The sequence below is a fragment of the Triturus cristatus genome, chromosome 10, assembly GCF_964204655.1.
Source record: "Triturus cristatus chromosome 10, aTriCri1.1, whole genome shotgun sequence".
Taxonomy (NCBI): Eukaryota; Metazoa; Chordata; class Amphibia; order Caudata; family Salamandridae; genus Triturus; species Triturus cristatus.
This window is the reverse complement of record NC_140593.1, coordinates 150,709,683-150,729,276: the sequence shown is the minus strand read 5'-3', so window position 1 is coordinate 150,729,276 and position 19,594 is coordinate 150,709,683. Positions and strand designations below refer to the sequence as shown.

General features: G+C 44.4%; 1 protein-coding gene across 1 annotated transcript in view; it reads right to left on the bottom strand.

Moving 5' to 3' along the window:
* Nucleotides 1–238: 238 nt before the first annotated feature.
* NPHP3 (nephrocystin 3) overlaps nucleotides 239–19,594 on the bottom strand; it is a 342,323-nt gene continuing 322,967 nt past the window's right edge. The window contains exon 28 of the mRNA XM_085630683.1: nucleotides 239–4,091. Coding sequence (XP_085486809.1) covers nucleotides 3,911–4,091 — 181 coding nt within the window. The 3' untranslated portion in view covers nucleotides 239–3,910. The remainder of the gene's footprint in view (nucleotides 4,092–19,594) is intronic.

The following is a 19,594-nucleotide window of genomic DNA, read 5'->3' as shown; positions in this document are numbered from 1 at the left end:
TGAAGGGCAACTCTCTGAGTATGACCGCTCAGATAAGATATCAACCAAGTCAGCACTTTCCCTCCAAAGCCCACCCCTTGTAGTCTCTGGACCAATATGGTGTGGTCGACAGTGTCGAATGCCGCAGACAGATCCAGGAGCACCAGCAATGCCGATGCCCCTGAATCTAGCGACCATCTCACCTACTCTGCCACCTCAAGGAGAGCGTTGTCCATGCTAAAGCTTTTGGGGATTGTTATTCATTCAAAAATCTTTATTAAGGTTGAACAGTACAGTAATAAAAATAAAAACATTAAAAAAAAATAGGAAAAAGAATTCATAACAGTAAAAACTCATCATCAGTGAGTTCCAAATAGTCACTGCAGAAGTTATCTGAGCAACATGATCATGTAACAGTCAAAATAAAATGAGTATTCTTTGTAATGGTGGCTTAATTTTGGCATCAGATTGTTGCTTTGTTACAGAGATTAGTAACAGTGCCAGCTGAAAGAGTCATATGCCAGTCATGAATAACACCACAATAGTGGGTAAGTATAGCCCAGGAGGAGAGAGAAACAGAAACAAGGATTCAGAGGAGAAAGAGGCAGGCATTGTTATCAGATCATTAACAGCAATTATTGTTTTGTCAAAGACAAAAGTGAGTTCTGAAGCAGGAAGGGTTATACACACACTATAATGGTATAAGGAGTGAGGCGCATAATACAAAGTGCATTCAAAGCTTATCAGTCTGCTTTCTTGTTCAGACATGGGTCAGACATGTTCAGGCATGCTCTGATTGGCAACAGAAAATTCTCATCATCCACTGTTGTTGGACATTTAGAAATCCATTTGCAAGGAATGTATCTTAATATCTCCCATCACCATACATAAACTACAGTTACACCCCTTCCTGGAAGATACCAAAACAGCATTTCTTAAATATATATTCCAAATTACAGATTAATAGCAAATAGCAATCTGGCCTCATTATGGAGGACAAGTCTTTTAAAATTGAGGGCTCCCCTCTAAGATAGGACAACTGGATTTTGCCATTTTCTACAATATCTTTTCCTTGAGTAATACACAAACTAAAATTACTTCATTCCTTGAAGTTACCAAAACATCATTACTAAAAATATATTCCAAATTACAGATTAAGATTGCAAAATCCAATCTGGCCTCATTATGATCTTTTACATACTTTAAAATAGAGGTTGTAGAGTTGTCCCCTCTAAGATGGATTTCACACTTCTGCAAAATTTCCATGTTATTCTTTCCTTGAATAATTCAGTATTTTATAATTGTGTTTCAAATTAAAAAGTCACTGTCTCCAAACAAACAGCCAATGGACACTGATCCATCTCTACCCTATTTAACAGCAAAACGTATTAGACTAGACCATGTAGTATCAAGACTTATTCTCTGTTCCACCAATAATCCTCTAAACTTTCAAAGACTGAAAATAAATGATATACAGAGTTGACCAAGGAGGCTGATTTTCACATCCCACTTTTTAGTTATTTTTCCAAACTATACAAGCCTTTACCAAGACACTTAATTTCCTTTAGATTCACATATAGTCCCATATCATTAAAGCGGTTCCCTATACAAAGTACCAGTCATGCTGTCATTTTTTAAATTAGTCTATGTATAAATTATTCCTTTCATGAAAAAATATTTGTTTTCTATTTTGGGACCTCCTATTAATGGGACAAATCCTGAATAAGTAGAAATCATTTGAGGTTATATGGAACTGCAATTTGTTTAAGAGATTCAGAATATGTTGGGGGAGAGCTTGGTTTTGCTTTCTGTTTTCTTAAGGCTCTTATATGCAAGGATGAGCAGAACTTTTGGTGAAAGAGGATATTTCTGACAGATTGGTATTACTCAGATGACAATGCAGTGGAAAGTTTTTTTTCATTTGCTTTTTGCATTTTAGATCTAGCTAGAGACAGATGTAGCGGTGACTAGTATCTGGTGTACATACAACTAATACAATTTCAAGCTAAATCTTGCTGTATAACGGTTTAAAATACAATGCTTTTGGAGCTATACAGTCAGGTAGATGTGTTGTGACAGGAAAGGGTAAACATATCTTCCCAACTATAAAGCTGAGGACTAGGAGCTACTGGGTGACCAAACATGCAATAAGCCCAACCAGATAGAGCTCCATTGCGACTCCCACTGAAAGACCGGGCATTTATTGGCAATCGTAAAGACACAGCTGAAAGGAAATCATACATAACTAGGTATTCAACAAAGGCCTGAGACCCTCTGAAAGTATCAAGCATAGAGTGTGGCATAAGTCTTCTTCTGCTTTCACTTATTCCCAATGAGAAAGCTCCACTGATAGGTAGGCCTCACAAAAGCAAGAGGATTTTAGGTTAAATACCTTTTTGTTGTTCTTCTGTCAATTTCCTGTATTGTACTGTTTCACAAATAATACCTAATTTTTTTATTAATTGTTTTGTTTGCCTCCAATAGATTTTCAGTAGTCAAAGATTACTTGTAAATGAAGCTCTTTCGTACATAGTATGATCAGCATGGCGTATTGTGGCAGACAAAAAAAAAATACCTTGTTTGCACAGGAGTGTTTCAGCTAGAACAGGGAGGGATATCATGGACCAGGCAGACAGGCACTGGCAATGTCCATCCGGAAATCCAAAACTATATTCAGTTTTTCATTACCAAAATTAAATAGCTGTGTAGTAAAGCCTACTTTAGAGAGCACCGTTTTGGAACACCTTTCAAGATTCTAGCACCACATTAGATATATTTTTCAGGAAGCAAAACTGTGCAAAAGACCACAATTTTCCAATATGTGATTCTTTAAAACTAATAGATGCATTCCACAAACATAGCACTGAACCTTCTTCGATGGGGAGTAAAAACTGCTGAAAGACTGTTCGTAGTGTATGTAGAGTAGACTAAACTATTTCATTAGGCAAAAGCATTTTTTTAAAGCTATCGGACAATGAAAAAAACACACTTTGTTTATATGATACCACATCACTCCTTGTACATAGATAAAGACATCACTCCTTGGACGTACACATCGAGATCATGGAGGTATGGTTCTACATGCCTCCAACAACATGCAGAACATAGAGGAAAGATCTATATGGATTATTCCAATTACAAATGGGAGCTGCTAGCTCTCACTGGAAACAAAAGGAGTTACAGATCACCCCAAGAGGCATAAGGAACAATAGCAATACACAAGACAACTTCCATTCATGATGTCTGTCCCAAAAAAAGCCTCCCGAGACCAGTCTAAATACCAAAGATGAATTAATGATGTCTCACAATGAGGGATCAGTGATTCTGATATTGGTGGATTTGTCAGCAGCATTCGATCCATCGAGTTTGACCCAAGCTGCTGGCATATTGCACAGCGCCCGTTAAATCATTTCTTCTACTTTCAGTCATTTAGAGCAGTCCCTTAAACCTTTAACTAGTAGCCCAGTTTTCACATTTTGGTTTCAACACCAGAGTCAGATCTAAAGGCTGAAGATGGGACAGAATTTTTGGTATAGAATTAATGTCAAATTTAAGGACAAAGCAATGATCTATACTCCCACAATACCATCTAGTATAGTTGTTGGTCCTCAAATAGAGGTCATCTCAGTTGGTGGATGGTGCCATACCCAGAGTCCATGCACTAGGCATGCTGTTCCAACAAACAAGGTGGTCTACTGCAAAGAAGTAGGTATCAAAAATAAAATAGACAAAAGTCAGGGTTAACCTACAATACATATTATGTTTTTGACTTAATACTGATCAAAAAGGGTTTTGTTTAGTAACAAAGGAGCCCCTAACATTTGGTCCGTAAAGTTTAAAGTGCACAAAAAAAGGAAAAAGTATGGTATTTCAAGAAAACTAAAACAAACACTCTAATTGATGAGGCCTTCATATGATCCATGTGTCCATGTCACCTGTGTCCTGGATTAACAAGCAGATTTGGAGACAAAGCGTTCTTTAAGCTCATTGTATCGCCACTTGAAGAGTGGCGAGAGGGAGCTTTCCCCCCAACGACAGATGTCTCAGCTTCTTTAATTTCCATGGCTCGTTTGTACAATTCCGCAGCCTTTTCAAAATCCTCACCTTCATAGCTGTGGATGAAAATAGGCAAAAGGTATTAGACAGGTGAATTTATGTTATTGCTAAAACATTTATTACTCCACTTATAAAGTTTTAATTTAAAGGGAAAGTCCAGCAAAATAGCACTTTGGACAACCCACATGAGCAAGATTCAGGAGTGTCAAATGGGATGCCAGCAAAAGCGCATGCAGTTGGCAGCTACAATCTAGTTTCTAAACACATACCTTGCTTCTGATTACATGTGCCGCTGTGAATGCCACTGTGCCCAGATGCTCTGGTGCACAAGTGTAAGGGCGTTATTTAATGTTTTGAAGACTGGCTACTCCATTAAAATGTATTACATAAGCTATAATTCACTTATACAGCAGACTGGACATCTGCCTCATTTGTGATATGGTAACCCCTCTGCAAACTCGAAACAAGAGACTAATGACCTGATTAGGAGTTTGGCGGTGTGCAAGCAGGTTGCCACGCCACTGCCCCACTCCCACACCGCCAAACAGGGTGAACACCCTCTCACCAGATTACGAGCATTATCGCGTTCTGGCAGGTAGGCGGCGTGGAGGTCCTGCATTGGTGCAGTTTAAATGCTCATATGTGAGCCTTAAACAGCACTGCTGTGGGACCGCCAGTGCATGTTGGTGCACAGCATAGACTGTGCAGGCCATGCCGTGCAGGAATGAGGTGCATGCACACAGGGGGGCACAGCATGTACCCCCCTGCATGCAACCCCATGCACAGGGTCAAGAGGGGTCCCTGTAGGGCCCCCTTTCTTTCCTCACTGCCAGCAGTTTCATGGAATAAGAATCTCCATGAGACCCCTGGCGGTGAGGAAAGTCGTAATAAGCTTGGTGGTGCTGTAGGGCAGCACCAAGCATATTGCTGCCCTCGGACCACTGCGCCACTGCAAGGGATCTCTGATCCTTGTCGGCTACGGTAGTGCCATGGAGGTCCAGCTGCCCAAGTTGTAATCCGGAGGTTGGACCGCCAGTGCAGCGGTGGCCGCACTGCCACCGCTGCGACACCTCGAGTTTGGGGGTCCTCAGACAGCCAAACTCATAATTAGGCCCCAAGTCTTTTCATCTCATTACGTACATAAAGGACAGAGGGAGAGTGTTTCTGCGGAACAGTAGGCATCAGGGGAGTGTTTCTGTGGAACAGTAGGCATCATGAACAAGTCAGATTTAAACATATTTTTCTCTTTATCCATGTTGATTTACAAGCATCAGATAAATTGTATAGCCTTTTTCCAAAGAGTACCCGACTTGATTTTGCAGAAAGGAGGGTTTGTAATCACATGCAGCGTGTAGCATTAAATCTGCGGAGGAGCGCAACTCCCACACCTGGCATGCAAAAGTTACAGCTTTTCTAGCATTCTGTCCTACGCCTCCGCTGCACACTGCGCTGTGTCTTCTTCATTTTAATACCATTTAATTACTATCCACATAATTCTACAACACACCATGCTTCATATTTTCACTACACAACTCCACGCCACACAATTCCACAACAAACAATTCCAATGCAACCCATATCTCCCTCATACTTCTACCAACTCTGTCATCTCTCCACAACACACCCACTACCCCTCTCATCTCTCCCTCACACTACCACCACCCATTTTCATCTTGCAATCCCTCTGCCCCCTTCATACGTCCCTCACACTCTCAATCTCAATCTCAATCTCCTCTCTATAATACCTGCTCATGCATGCTACCTTCCGGTATCTCTTCGCGCTGTGCACTAGTCACCTCACACCTCTCCCTACTCGGGGACCTCTCGCCCCTATCTCTCTCTCTCTCTCTCTGTTCTCATACCATCTCTGATCCCTCTCTCTCACGCACTCTTCCCGCCTCTCTCATGTGGTTCACTTCAGCTCTTTCCCCACAATATCTTTCGTGTAAATTTTCAAGGTTTCAGTCCCTCAAACCCATGTTCTCCTCCTCTTCTACGGGTGTCTTCTGCATACACAAGCACTCCCTCTTTATATGTCTGTGCCCTGCTGTCCACTTCTTTCACTCTTTCTCACACATTCTTTCTGCTCCTGTCTGGAGTTCATTCACCACTTCTTGTGTAAACTACCCATCCCTCTCTATATTCCATTCTATTTCCGGCAATTCTCATCTCTATCCATTCATCATGCCACATAATTCCACTACACAAATTCACTACACACCACAAAATACCACCCCACACAATTCTACAAATAACAATTCCAATCCAAACCACATAATTCCACACCACACCACACAAAAACACAGGGCTAAAAGACATTACCATTTACAATGCCAAGAGCTCTAAGTCTCGCAAATGCGAGACCTATTGCATTACAAATGCTTGTTTTAAGCTCTTCTAATCTCCAAGTAATTTAAAATTAACTGAGCTAACTCAGGTTTCCTCTTGATAATTAGCAATGGTCTAGCCATTTTTGGGGCTTCTAAATCCCCTGCACTCTCTGAACTTGATGGCTTTTTTACACATGTTGTGCTGAAAGCTGACCATAGGCCACAAAAAACTACTACCTTAATTGGCGGAGAGTTAACTCAAACATAGGGCAGGGCAGCCTATCTGAGGAGCTGGAATCCCACGAGAACATAGCACTAGGAATCCCTGTATTGGTTACCTGTGACCTAAACTGTTACAGTAGGAATCTGATAGCGCATCATAATTTACAAACCTAAAATGGGTGCTTTGCTAGTGATGCTCACGTGCAGGCAGGGGCATGGGGGTGGAGGCAACAGGGTGATAATGTTGAGTTTAGGGCTAAAACATTTCCTGCTTTTGCCAATTTCTATGCCCAAATAAGGGCTGACAGTGATCAAACTCAACAAACTGTTATCCTTAGCATTAGTGTGGGCAGAATACTTTTTTACCAACCATATTCCTTGTATGAAGAATATTTTTATTTTTTGGCAACCCAAATTCTTTCTGTTGGGAATATTTCAAGGAATATTTCTAATGAGTTTTAGGAGGCTAAGCTTTTTAATATACAAGTGGTCAATCTTGCTTTCAATTCTGTTAAAGCTTGCTTACTGACTTGCTGATCACATTTCTTGTATTTTGTTTTTTATTTCAATCCATGATAATACAAATACACATCACAATTCATTAACACAGTCGGGGCGTGGCCTGACAACATGGCCGGCTAGACGTGCACTGGTTTAGCTCCTGCCCCACCACACAGAATCCTTCATAATCCTGGCGGAATGGTGCCCACTTTTTATGGCATCCGAGATCGGAATTGCCGCTGCCCGCGTCCCAAGCAGTGGGACATCAGCAGGGCAGCATTCTAGTGGCCGCCCGTCGGAGCCTTCCCCCCCCCTTGCTGCCTCGCGCGCGAGGCCTACGCCCACTTGGGAAAAACCCCTATCGCGTGGAGCTGGGGGCGCGGCTTACTCCCTACTTAGTGGGCTCTCTCGCCCAGTTCCTCCTCTGTCTCCTGCGCGCCGCACCCAGCCTGGACACGCGTTCTTGTGCCGCTCCTCCTGGCCGCGCGCATTGTCCTCTTGTTTGCACCGCTCAGCTGTGGGCTGAAGCAGCCGTCGACTGGCGAGGTCTCCCTTATCTTGCGGTGTGTCGTCGTCGGGTCCGGCTTTATTTGCGACGGTGTTGTTGACGATCTGGGACCGCCGATGGTCGTGGGACAGCTGGCCTGCATCGTGAGCTTTGCAGAGTGGAGAGAGCAGGGCCTCGGGAGTAGAGCATCTCGTGGTGATCTTTAGTTGCGGTGGGATTCCCCGCCCAGATGCTTTCGGTGTTGGTGCGTTGTAGCACATGGAGGTAAGGGTTGGGGGTCCTTGGTCTTTGGGGTGAGCAGGGGCGGGGGAGGTGTGTTTAAATAAGTTAAGACAGGGAGCTGTAACACGGTGCCCCCTTGCGCCCCCCCCCCCCCTGTTCCCTGCGGCGGCTCGGTTCGGAGAGCGGAATGACGTGCCTTAGACGTGGTACGCATTGGTAGTCTCTAGTTTCCCGGTAATCCTTTAACCTGTGCATGATGAATACCTGATCTTTGGGCGACAAGTAATCCTTAGTTACAGTTTGCGAAGCGTACCGCGAAGGGGGAGTGATGGTTGTGGTACTGGCACGCCCTGGGTTTTATCTCGCCGATTGCCGAGAGTGCGTTGGGGATTTAGGCGCTGGATCTTGCAGATGTGCCCCTGATCCGATTAACAGGGGACGGCTCCGTTCGGGGTCCCATCATTTTGATTGAAAAGTAGCACAGATTCGAACCTATTGGAAATATCAACTGCAGTGGAGTGCTTATGTGTTTCTAAACTGGCATAGCCAAGAACGTCTTCTCCCTCCACGTGTCGGGGTCTCTGATAAATACCGGCCACCCTGTTTAGAGAATGTTGTTTACTTAGGGGCGATCGTTAAGCGTTATGTTTAGGATATATGTGATGCGTTGTACTCCTGGGCATTTGTAGGTCGGGATTTGTTAATGCCCTTGGGGGACTCTGGTCAGTTGTCTGCCCTGACTGTTTGAAGCGCTGCGGGTTCTTTGAATGTTGCTGGTTGGACTTCGGTCTTTAAGGATGCTCTTTGCCATTTGGTAGCTGTTTTAGCGCGGGAAACTTCCGCGGCGCAGCAGGGTGGTTTGTCCCTCTCGCGAGCCATGTGGGCCCTGAAGCGAGATCGTTTGGCACTTTGGTGTCGTGAAAGTGGCGGTGCGGGACTACAAGGCGGGCTGACCGCCCACCGCAGTGTATTGGGAGACAAGATAGCTCAGCAGGCAGGGCGGGGGAGACAGGGTATATTGGCACCGCTATATAAATATGCAACAATTGTCAGCCTGCCTGTGCATCGTAACGTCGCTACCATGGGGGCGCCGCGGTTGGAAGTTTATTGTGCTTCTGATGCACCTGATGCTGCGGGTTTAGGTGTCCCCGTGCCGTCCCCGGTGCTCGCGGCACTTTGATGGCACACCCGGGGCGCAGCTGTGATCCGGTACGTGGTGTCTTTTGCGTGGCATGTCTGACCCCGGAAGCGGAAGTAGTTGCCCAGGAGCTAATCGCCTTTTGTGCAGCAGATTAGAGTAGAGCTCGACTGTCCCTGAATCCGTCGCCAACCCCCCCCCCCCCCCCCCTCCCGTAAGGAGCGGCACTGTGTTGCCGGGACCTAAGTGCAGCGTTCGCAGTCTCTGCAGCCACCGTTTATGTAAGGCCTAATGTGGCGTCCTCATCCATTCAGCACTGTTAGTTTGGAGTAGGTGGTGCCTACCTGCAACCTCGTGCATCGTAACGTCGCCACCAGGGGGGCGCTTGGGGTGCGCCGTGTTTGGAAGTTTATTGTGCTTCTGAAGCACCTGATGCGGTGTTTCTCTCTGCGGCAGTTTCCAGGACTCACATATATGTGAAGACAACTCGTGTGATTATTACCTTCCGGGTGAGTGATCAGCACCTTGTACAGTTGAGATTTTGACTTCGCTGAAGTTAGTAGTGAGTTCCGCCGGGCCAGCTGCACCGAGGGGTATGCCTCCCTCACTCGATGGGGTTTTCGGTCCTGCTCCCGGACCCGCGGGTGGCCTTGGTGGGAGGGATTCGAGGTGTTCCGGCCAGCGGGTTGGCCGCGTGTTGAGACATTGGCTCTCCGGTCATGCTTTATCATTTGCGCCCCGTATGCCACTTTCTCAAGGAAGTAGTGTCTAGCCACGCGCCGGTCTGCTTGTGTTCGCCCCGCAATGCCCATCGCTGGGATGCCGGCGCGTCCTCTCCCAAAGGCGCTGTTGACTGCCCCGAATGCGCGCCCGCTTGGTGGGGCAGCGGAGGAAGCTTGTGGTATGCCTCCTTTCTGTGTCTATTGTGTGGCGCTATTGTTGGTGTCCTTGAGCCCTTGCGAGTATTGGGTCGAGTGCGCTTGTGAATCGGTGTATAGTAGGTGTTGCCTGGGCCGGAGGACTCGAAGTGTGGGAGTTTCGTATCGTCCCTACTGGTGGGCAGTGTAGTTTAGGGTTGCTTGGGGTGGTAATGCACAAGCTCGGAGTCAATTTCTTGCCAAGTTAACCTTTTTGCAACATTAATCAATGTTCTAATGGTGTATGCTTTGCGGTGTGTATGCAGTCTAAGATGAACGTGATAGCTCACTTGAATATTACGACTTTAGGTTACAAATGGGAAGTAACAAAGGGATGCCTCTTGTAGGGAACAGTGACCTTCTGATCTATTACATCAGGCGCACTCTGTAGTCTGCTTGGGACACGTTCTTTGCAGCAGGCACACTAAACAGTAGCTCGTTTGGTCGGCGAGGGCGGCGGAAGGCTAGAGCAGCTGAGCTTTCAATCTGAGATGACCTGCTCGAGCCCGATGTTCATTTATTCAAAGGAATATATCCTGGGTAATGTAACTGGCGCCCATGTAAGCGCTCGGCGTTTGCGCTATATACACGCCTGAAACATGAACTCCCTTGTAATTGCATCCTCAGTTAAGCATATCTGACGCAGTGTCGGGCGGTAGTATTCAGACTAAACAGACTCACTACCTAAAGGTTGCCCACAGCGCATTATAAAACTCCAAAAGAAATAAATTAATGCATACCTACCTATTTGGTGCTGATGTGGTAAATAAAAATTCCTTTACCGGGACTGAATTTGATACAGAAACATTATAAAATAGCTCAGTAAAATGAGAGGCAGAATCCGTGATATTAGAGGTTCGGAATGGGCTTTATTCCAGTGATCGATTATAATCGGATGCTCCAAGTTCCATCACCACGGGGGTTCAGGAAGTGAAGTACATACTTTATTGACAAGAAGTAACTTTTATAGTACATACATTACAATGAAGCGAATGCAGTAGGCGTAACAATTGATAAGGAAAATGACGATTTATCTGCGTAACCAAAAAATGGGTGTAAAAAGGAGTAAAAAGGAACATAATTGGTTATGATGTCATATATAGGTGGATCTATAAGATAATACTTGGCCTAGATGCGCGCGCAGCAGCATGACGTGTAATTGACGTGTAACTAGGGGGTGAAGGGGACTTGACATTTAGCTCTACATGTGGAGACAAAAAGTCTGGGGGGTCAAGTCAACCTAATCCCAAATCATATCTAACATCCAAAAGAAGGACTCTCGGACAGAATCTATTCTATACTGACTGTGCGTGCGTGTACAAGCGTCTAAGTGTCTACACTGAATGCGAGGGGGTAGGAATATTCCATGGTAACAGGGCTATGAATTACTTGCATGAGGACAGAGAAGCCGGGCCTTTTGCTTGGTAACTGGAAGAATGTTTACTTAAACTACTAGGCAGGAATGCATCGGCTGAGGGGGAAGCAGATAATTCGAAGGTGAAATACAGTTCTTGGCAGAGAATAGGCTGATGTCAGGCTTCGTGAGCCGCGCAGAGAATGAGACAAAGTTAATGGTCACAGATGCAGGCTCAGACTCGAGGTTTCAGAGGCAGAAAGCAAGAGGAGTTTGATGACAGGATCAGGGCCTACTTGCCTGGACTGTAAAATGGCATAAGTGAACCATATAAAGCCGGTGGCCTTTCATATTTAGGAATGGAATATCCGGCCTATTCATGGCGGATCTGACAGAGGACATGTTGACGGTGGACGCACATGTATTTGCGTCTTCATAACTGGAACTGGAGGGAACATACATGCACTTGTGACATGCACATGGAACCGTTGGGGTCCAAGATAGGGGACATAACTGACCAGAAAAATCCATATTTCCACATTCCCTCCTTGTCCCCTACTTGCCCTTCAAGAGATATCAATCTTCATCAATCCATTGATCTGTTCATATAGCATCATTTGTTCTTCTTTCTTCTTCCGTGACGAATGAAGTCTTGGTGGTGGAATACACGATGTGGCACACAGACCACAAATCGCTGGTCCACATTGTAGACATAGACAGCAACTGAATAGTATGAGAAGGCCAATACCTAGGAAGGATAAAACTCTCCATCCCCAGGCTGATACCACATTCCAAAACCAACTGGACCAAGTCCAAGTGCCTGGGTTCTGATGTATCTGGTTTACAATCTTATGAAGGCGAGTGATGGCTTTATATACAGATGGCGAATTTTCTGGTATGAATACGCAGCAGCTTGATCCGATGACCCTACAAGCTCCGCCCCTATCAGCCAGGATGACGTCAAGGACAAGACGATTTTGAAGCACAACAATCCGCATAGCAGACTGCTCTTCCGTTAAATTGCCTAAGGCGGAAATAGTCTCATTCACTACTGCTTCAAGGGTTCTAGTTAATCTACGTATCAGCTTACTATTAGTAACAGTACCTATATAGGGAAAGATACCTTTATTAAAATCTACATACTTGTCCCATGCCGTCTCAGTGTAATCGACAATGGGGAGATCTCTCCGCTCTCTGTTGTGTACTAAATGAATATTTCTGTAATAATCAGGAGGAGCTAGGAAAACAGGTGGCAAAAGGAATGCAATGTAGCAGGTACCATCCCAATCTAGAGGTAAACGCATATATGCAGTCTGACCACATATAAAGTAGGAGTGGCGAGAAGCTCTAAATGAAGATTTGCCTTGATCACTGAATTCTACTATAGTAGTGCATTTACTATGGCCCATATGTATGGAACCAACCTTTCTTACACACAATTCACCCTTCGCTGGGAATACTGACATGGTGGGTAAGACTAGTTCAATTTCGGATACGACATTTAGAATCATGAGATTAGGTGTAAAATTACCTAATCCATATACTTCATTTTCTAGATCAGTTCCTGTTCTTTTGGGGTGACCCTCCTTGTCAGGGTAGCAGACCTTGAGTAAAACTAGGTTCAGGTTTCCCCATACCCAATGATCTTGGTAAACTGCTGTGTCTGAGTCTATGGAATTGATTAAACTGAACCATGCTCCACAGGAGCCATTATGTGTAAATGGGTGTGGAAAGAAAGGCAGGACTCCTTCATAATTCTGATAGGGAGGGAGTCGGCCACACACCCAACAATTAGTGGCATTACTAGTCTGATGGGAATGATGTAACATACTAATGAAAGTGTTATTGCGCAGCGCAAGTCTATAAGACAATTCATGCGGAGGTAAGTCACTAAAAGAATGTTCAGCAGCAACATTATAAACATGTCTAGAAATAGGGTAATATATGTGCAACAACATACTTGTAATAATTATTAAAAGACTCAATAAAAACAAAATTAATAATGTCACTATGCAGTGGCTACGCAGTGATTTACAATACGCCTGTCGTTTCAACATTTTCCGCGACTGTCCATGATTCAGGTCTAGATGATACATGTCAGAGACAAATTCAACCGCTTCACCTTGGAGAGGACTTAAACAATCAAATTGTCTGACGTTCTAGGCCTCAATTTTACTTTATAGAGTTCGGTTTCAGTTTTTTCAACCAAAGGAAGTTTTGAATCAGTCTGTGAGGGAGTGCAGGGCACAATGTCTATATCCGAGGATAGTCCATGAAATTTCTTGATATGGCTTGAATGAATCCAGCCCTTGCGGCCCTCGATCTTCACGGCTGTTCTTGTGGTCAGCAGGACCAACTTGGGTGATTTCCACCTGGGCTCCAGCTGAGTCTTTCGGTCGAAATTCCTCACAAAGACAAGATCACCCGGAACAACGTCATGGGGTTTCACCTCAGTGTTGTCGGGAAAGGCTGCAGCTACCTGTGAACGACAAGATTGTAGTGCAGACATCAAGGAAGCCAAGTAATCTGTCAGCATATTACAGTCAATATCAGTTATTTTGCGTGGTATAGGCGTCCCCCACATATTCGGTGGTCTGCCGAAGATCACCTCATACGGAGATAGCCCTGTTCGAGAGTGTGCTACCATTCTCATGTAAAAGAGTGCAACTGGTAACGCTACTACCCAGTCGACACCTTTCTCTCTGCATATTTTGGACATTCTGATTTTCAGTATCTGGTTATGTCTTTCTACGAGACCTGCTGCCTCGGGGTGTCGGACACAGTGGAATTTCCACTGATATCCTAACAGAAGTGAAACGTGTTTCATTAATTCGGATGAGAACGGCTGGCCGTTATCTGAGTGAACAACACGTGGTGAACCGTATCGTGGGAAGAATTCTCGAACCAACTGTTTGGCAGTAGTCGGGGCAGTGTAATCTGAAACCGGGTATGCCTCCGTCCAACGGGACAGAGCGCAAACAACTACGAGAACATATTTGAATCCTCGACATCGTTCCATCTGGATATAGTCCATCTGGAGTACTTCAAAAGGATGATTAGGAGTATGAAATCCACCCTGTTCTACGGGAACGCTTTTTCCTGGGTTGAACTGACAACAGATCATACAGGTACGGACCTTTTGTTTGGCTGCTGCTCGTAAATGTTTATTGAACCAAATGTGTTGAATGCTGTCTAGCATAGCTTTTTCTCCTAGATGTGCTGGACTATGTATAGTGTTAATTATAACTTGGACCATTGAATCAGGAAGGAACCATACAGACTTTTCCTTCATCATCCATCCTTGGTCCGTTTGGATCCCTCCTAATTCAGTCCATTTCTTTATTTCGTCTGGTGTAGCATGTGACTGTATGTCAATTACGTCAAGAGTAGGATCTTTAACTGTCATACAATGTGTCGGCATCGGGACTATTGTCTTTGTCATGTCGGGGGTTTGAGTTTGAGCAGTCTGTTTAGCTGTTCTGTCGGCTAGATCATTGCCTTGGGAAATGATATCAGTAACCTTCGTATGAGCCTTACATTTCATAATTGATATTGCAGTGGGTAGATGTATTGCATCTAATAAGGCATGAATGAGGGGTCCGTGCTGAATGTGGGCACCGTGGGAAGTTAAATAACCTCTCTCTCGCCACAGCACGCCGAAGTCATGTACAACTCCGAATGCATAACGTGAGTCAGTGTATATGTTGACTTTTTTATTCGTGGCTTGAATACAGGCTTGTGTCAGAGCGATGAGCTCTGCGGCTTGAGCTGACAAAGTATTTATACGATTAGTTTCAATGACTTCAGTATCTGTTGTGACTGCGTAAGCGGCCACTAACTCTCCTGTACTTGTTCTCATACATGAACCATCTACATACAATGTCAGGTCTGGATCTGACAATGGGACATCGGTTAAGTCTTGTCTGGGTTTTGTCGTTATTGTAATAACTTCAATACAGTCATGAGCTAGTGGGTCTGTTCCGATTACAGGTAAAAGTGTGGCAGGATTCAATGTGTTACAGCGTCTGATTTCTATATGTGGCTGAAACAATGTAAGTTCGTACCCTGTAAGTCGCGCTATAGTCAAGTGTTGTGTTTGCGTTCTATTCACAAGAACCTCTACTGCATGTGGTACTTGAACTGTCAATGGATGTCCTAACACTATGGCATCGCTTTGTCTGATTGCTAAAGCTGTCGCTGCTACTGATTTCAGGCACGCAGGCAAAGCCTGAGCTACGGGATCTAATGTACTAGAAAAATAAGCACATGGTTTGTGTGCTCCTGCTTGTTCCTGCGTGAGTACTGACAAGGCAGTACCTTCGCGTTCTGTAACAAAGAGTGTAAACTGTTTTCTGTAACATGGCGTTGCTAAAACGGGTGCTTGACATAAAGCTTTCTTTAGGCTTTCAAAAGCTTGTGTATGTTCCTGAGTCCAAGGGAGAACAGTCGATGTGGCTGCCTCCTGTGTGGTTAACTGAATGAGTGGTTTTGCTATAAATGCATACTGAGGGATCCACTGCCTACAATATGAAGTGAGGCCTATGAAAGCTCGTACCTCCTTTTGTGTCTTGGGTATTGACATGTTAGCTATTAACTGAATGCGGTCGGGTGTAAGCTGCCTTCCCTCCTTGGACAGCGAGTGTCCAAGATAAACAACTCGCTGGACACAGAATTGCAGCTTAGAAGGGGACACCTTGTGCCCCTTTTCGGCTAGAAATTGTAAAACTGTCAGTGATGCTTTCTCACATTCGGGTTCGCTTCTCGCGGTGATCAGTAGATCATCGACATATTGAAGCAAGGCAGTGTTAACTGGCATGTGGATACTATCTAGTTCTCGTTTCAGTGCTTGGCTATAGATGCTGGGGCTTTCTGTAAATCCTTGAGGTGCGCGTGAGAATTTAAAGCTACGCCCATTTAAACTAAATCCGAACAAATATTGGCTTTCCGGATCTATTGGGACGCTGAAAAAGGCATTCTTGAGATCAATTACAGTAAAGAATGTTGCTTCGGAATCAATAGCTGTCAGTAATGACGAGATATCTGGGACCACAGGAAATTGTGGCACAATGCATTTGTTTAACTCGCGCAGATCAATAACCAATCGATATACTGGCGGGGCCGTAGGATCTGTTCGTTTAAGAATCGGAATTATCGGTGAATTACATACATTGGAGTCTGTTTCTACAACTACTCCTTGGGCAATAAGCTCGTCAATGATTTGTAGTAAAGCCACTACAGCATCTGGTGGTAACTTGTATTGTCGCATTCGTGGTAGCACCACTCCTGCCTTTAATGTGACTCGATATGGTGTAATATTCATGCAACCAACATCAGTAGGGCCTTGTGCCCATAGACGTGTAGGTAAAGTCTGCAGTCGGGGATCCATGTCTCTAGACACATAGTGACCTTTAAAATCACGTAAAAACAACCTTACACCTTCCGGAGAACAACATATTATGGCTCCTAGAGCTTTCAGGGTTTTAATTCCTAACAGATTTTCTGGGCATGATTTAGTAAGCAATAAATCTGTAGTTCGGGTCAGAGGTCCTATCGTAAGTGGAAGAGGCTGTGATACTTCATTAACAATAGGTTTTCCTGAAAAACCAAGGGAAATATTCTGAGAGCCTGAGAGGGGTGCCCCTGGAACTTCACTACGTTTTATAGTTGTTCGACTTGCCCCTGTATCGAGTAAAAATTTTCTATCTTGGCCTAATAATTCACTATGTACATAAGGTCCTTCTTGATCTACAGGAATCTCGATAAGGGGTAAGTCAACTTCCCTCTCTAGGCTAGTTCATGCGTAACGCTGATACTCAGGATATTCATACTGTGCAGTCTGGTACATTTGTCGTGTTGTTGTCTGTGTGGCAGCAACAGGCAACGGTGGTGCAGCTGGCACAAACTGTATTGGCTGTTGTGCGGCTGGCATGGCCTGGGCATGCTGCATAGCTCCTTGTTCATTCTGATCTTGTCTTAGTGGCCGTGATCTTTCTTGTGTTTTACCTATGGCGATATTATGTTTTAAAACTGGACAATCGTGTACGTAATGACCTGGCTTTTTACAATAATTGCATGTCCCTTTTACAGGCCCTGCTGAATCGGAATGTGTCATACCCTTTTTATGTCCTTCAGCTGGAACTGTCTGGGAAGCTAGCATTTTCATTTTCGTGTCTTTCATGCGTCTGTGTTCATGTTCTTGTTCCTCTCTAATTCTATTGTGATGGTACTGTAACATTTGTAACATTTGTGATGGAGTGTTACCTTGCCAGGTACTCTCGAATTTTAATACTCTATTCTTTACTGGGGGCAGGGCATTTTCTACTAATTTTGTCACAAACAGATGCGGGTATGATTCGCTACTTGCTTTTATGCCACTATTTATACCAAAACATTTCTCGAATCGGGCATAGTAATCACTAGTGTCTTCATCTTGCTTCTGTTTACAGGCTGAAATTGTACCCCAATCTTCCTTTTTCGTAGTTAATAAACGTGGCAGTACCTGTACTAGTAGACCTGGTAGTGCTTTAGTTTTGTCCCCAAGCCCCGAACCTGGACCTCGGGCCTTTTCTTCTGCTTCTAATGCTGACCATTCTATCTTTTGGTCTCCTACCTCCCACTCTTTTTCCTTGAGTTTTTCATAAATGCCAGCAGGCATCAACACCTTTAATATTGTCATAATGTCGGGGTAGGTATACTCTCCCATGAGTAACATGTCTTTAATTTCTCGGTGAAAACCCGCTGGATCTTTGTCATGACTGGGTACTACTTTCTTCATTTGCAACAATTCTATTTTTGATATGGGCGTATATACAAATACGCGCCTAAACTCGTTGTCCTCGCCTTTTATTGGGTGCACTTCTCGTAAGGGATTCTGTCTATCCATGTGATACGTGGTTCTTTCCTTGACAGGCAATGAGACATGCTCTGAGCATACAAAAAGAATATACTGCTTTCTTGATTCTAGAATTTCTTTAATTAATTTAGTACCTGGACCTCTCCATTTATTCATAAGCAATTCAGTCAATATGTCGGGTAAGGGACCAGGGTCCGAATGCTGACTCCGATATAGTATAATGAGTTGTTGAATCATATAAATCCCAGCTAACCTCTGTTCATCTGGGGTAAGATTCAAAAATGTGCGTACTACTGTATCATCACTATATTTTCCGGGACTGTCCACCCAATGGACAGCTGCCCTTGCTAAATCTTGTTCGTCCATAGAATCGAGAAAATGATAACCCCTTCGTTCTCGGAGTAGTTTGTCGGCGGTTTGGAACGAATGCTCGTTAGACCTTATATTAATTATAGGTATTTGGAAATTCCTGTCATTATCTGGACATATCGGACGTATTGAGTCAGTATGACATCTAGTCTGATTCCTATTACAAGGTCTTCCTCTACCTACATAGGCTATGGTGTCCGACTGTCCTGCGGGCAGTCCTGACCCTTCTTCCTCGCTTTGTTCGAACTCGTCTGCCTCTAATCTCTCTTCGTGTAGGCGTTCTATTTCTTTACGGATCTTTCGGCACATGGCTATTATACAATTTTGCTTATCGTGTCTCCCTTCTGATATATTCTGGCTCCACCTTGTAAGAATTTGTATTGCATCCGGATCTACCCCCGGTCGGTCTACATTTCTGATCACACAGTTTATGAGGAAACGTAACAGTTCCCCCTGTATCTCTACTTTCTGGTATTCCATAGCTCTGTAAATACATTCTGGATCTCGCCCTGTTTGGACAAAATGGTATATTTTATCTAGATGCGCAGTCATTCCTGGTAACTTCGCTAAATACACTGCGGCTCGTCTGATACGCAATGATGCCAGGATCATTTCGTCCTCTATACCGGGCACCGGGTCATATCTACAATCTACAAGAAGTTCTTTAAGCGCACGGGCACTTACGAATTTGGGTGTACGTGAATGCGCTGACTCTTGAAAAGTAAGTTTATTTATTCTAGGTGGCGTAGAAAAAATATTGGTAGCACCTCCCGTGGCCCCATCTGGGGCGTCGGGTGTGAAAGGATTCGTCGAACGTGACACAGCAACTATAGGTGTGGACACAGCTATAGAAGTACCTGTAGGAACAGATGCAGAAACAGATGTGCTTGCCGGAACTTGTGACTCGATTTGTTGCTGTAGGGATACGGGTGCTGGATCTTGGCGTTGGACCTCCCTGGTATGCGGTCTATGTGGGGCGGAATTAGCATACTCGGGAGCTGCGTCATCTAAATGTGAGGAAAGAAAAACATCTTCTGCGGTTCTAGGATGCCCCTTAGGATGTACCTTGATTGGGAATAATGGGGGTGGCAAGTCTTTCGGTATCTCTGGAGTAGCCTTAGGTAATCCTTCGGCCAGAAGGGGAT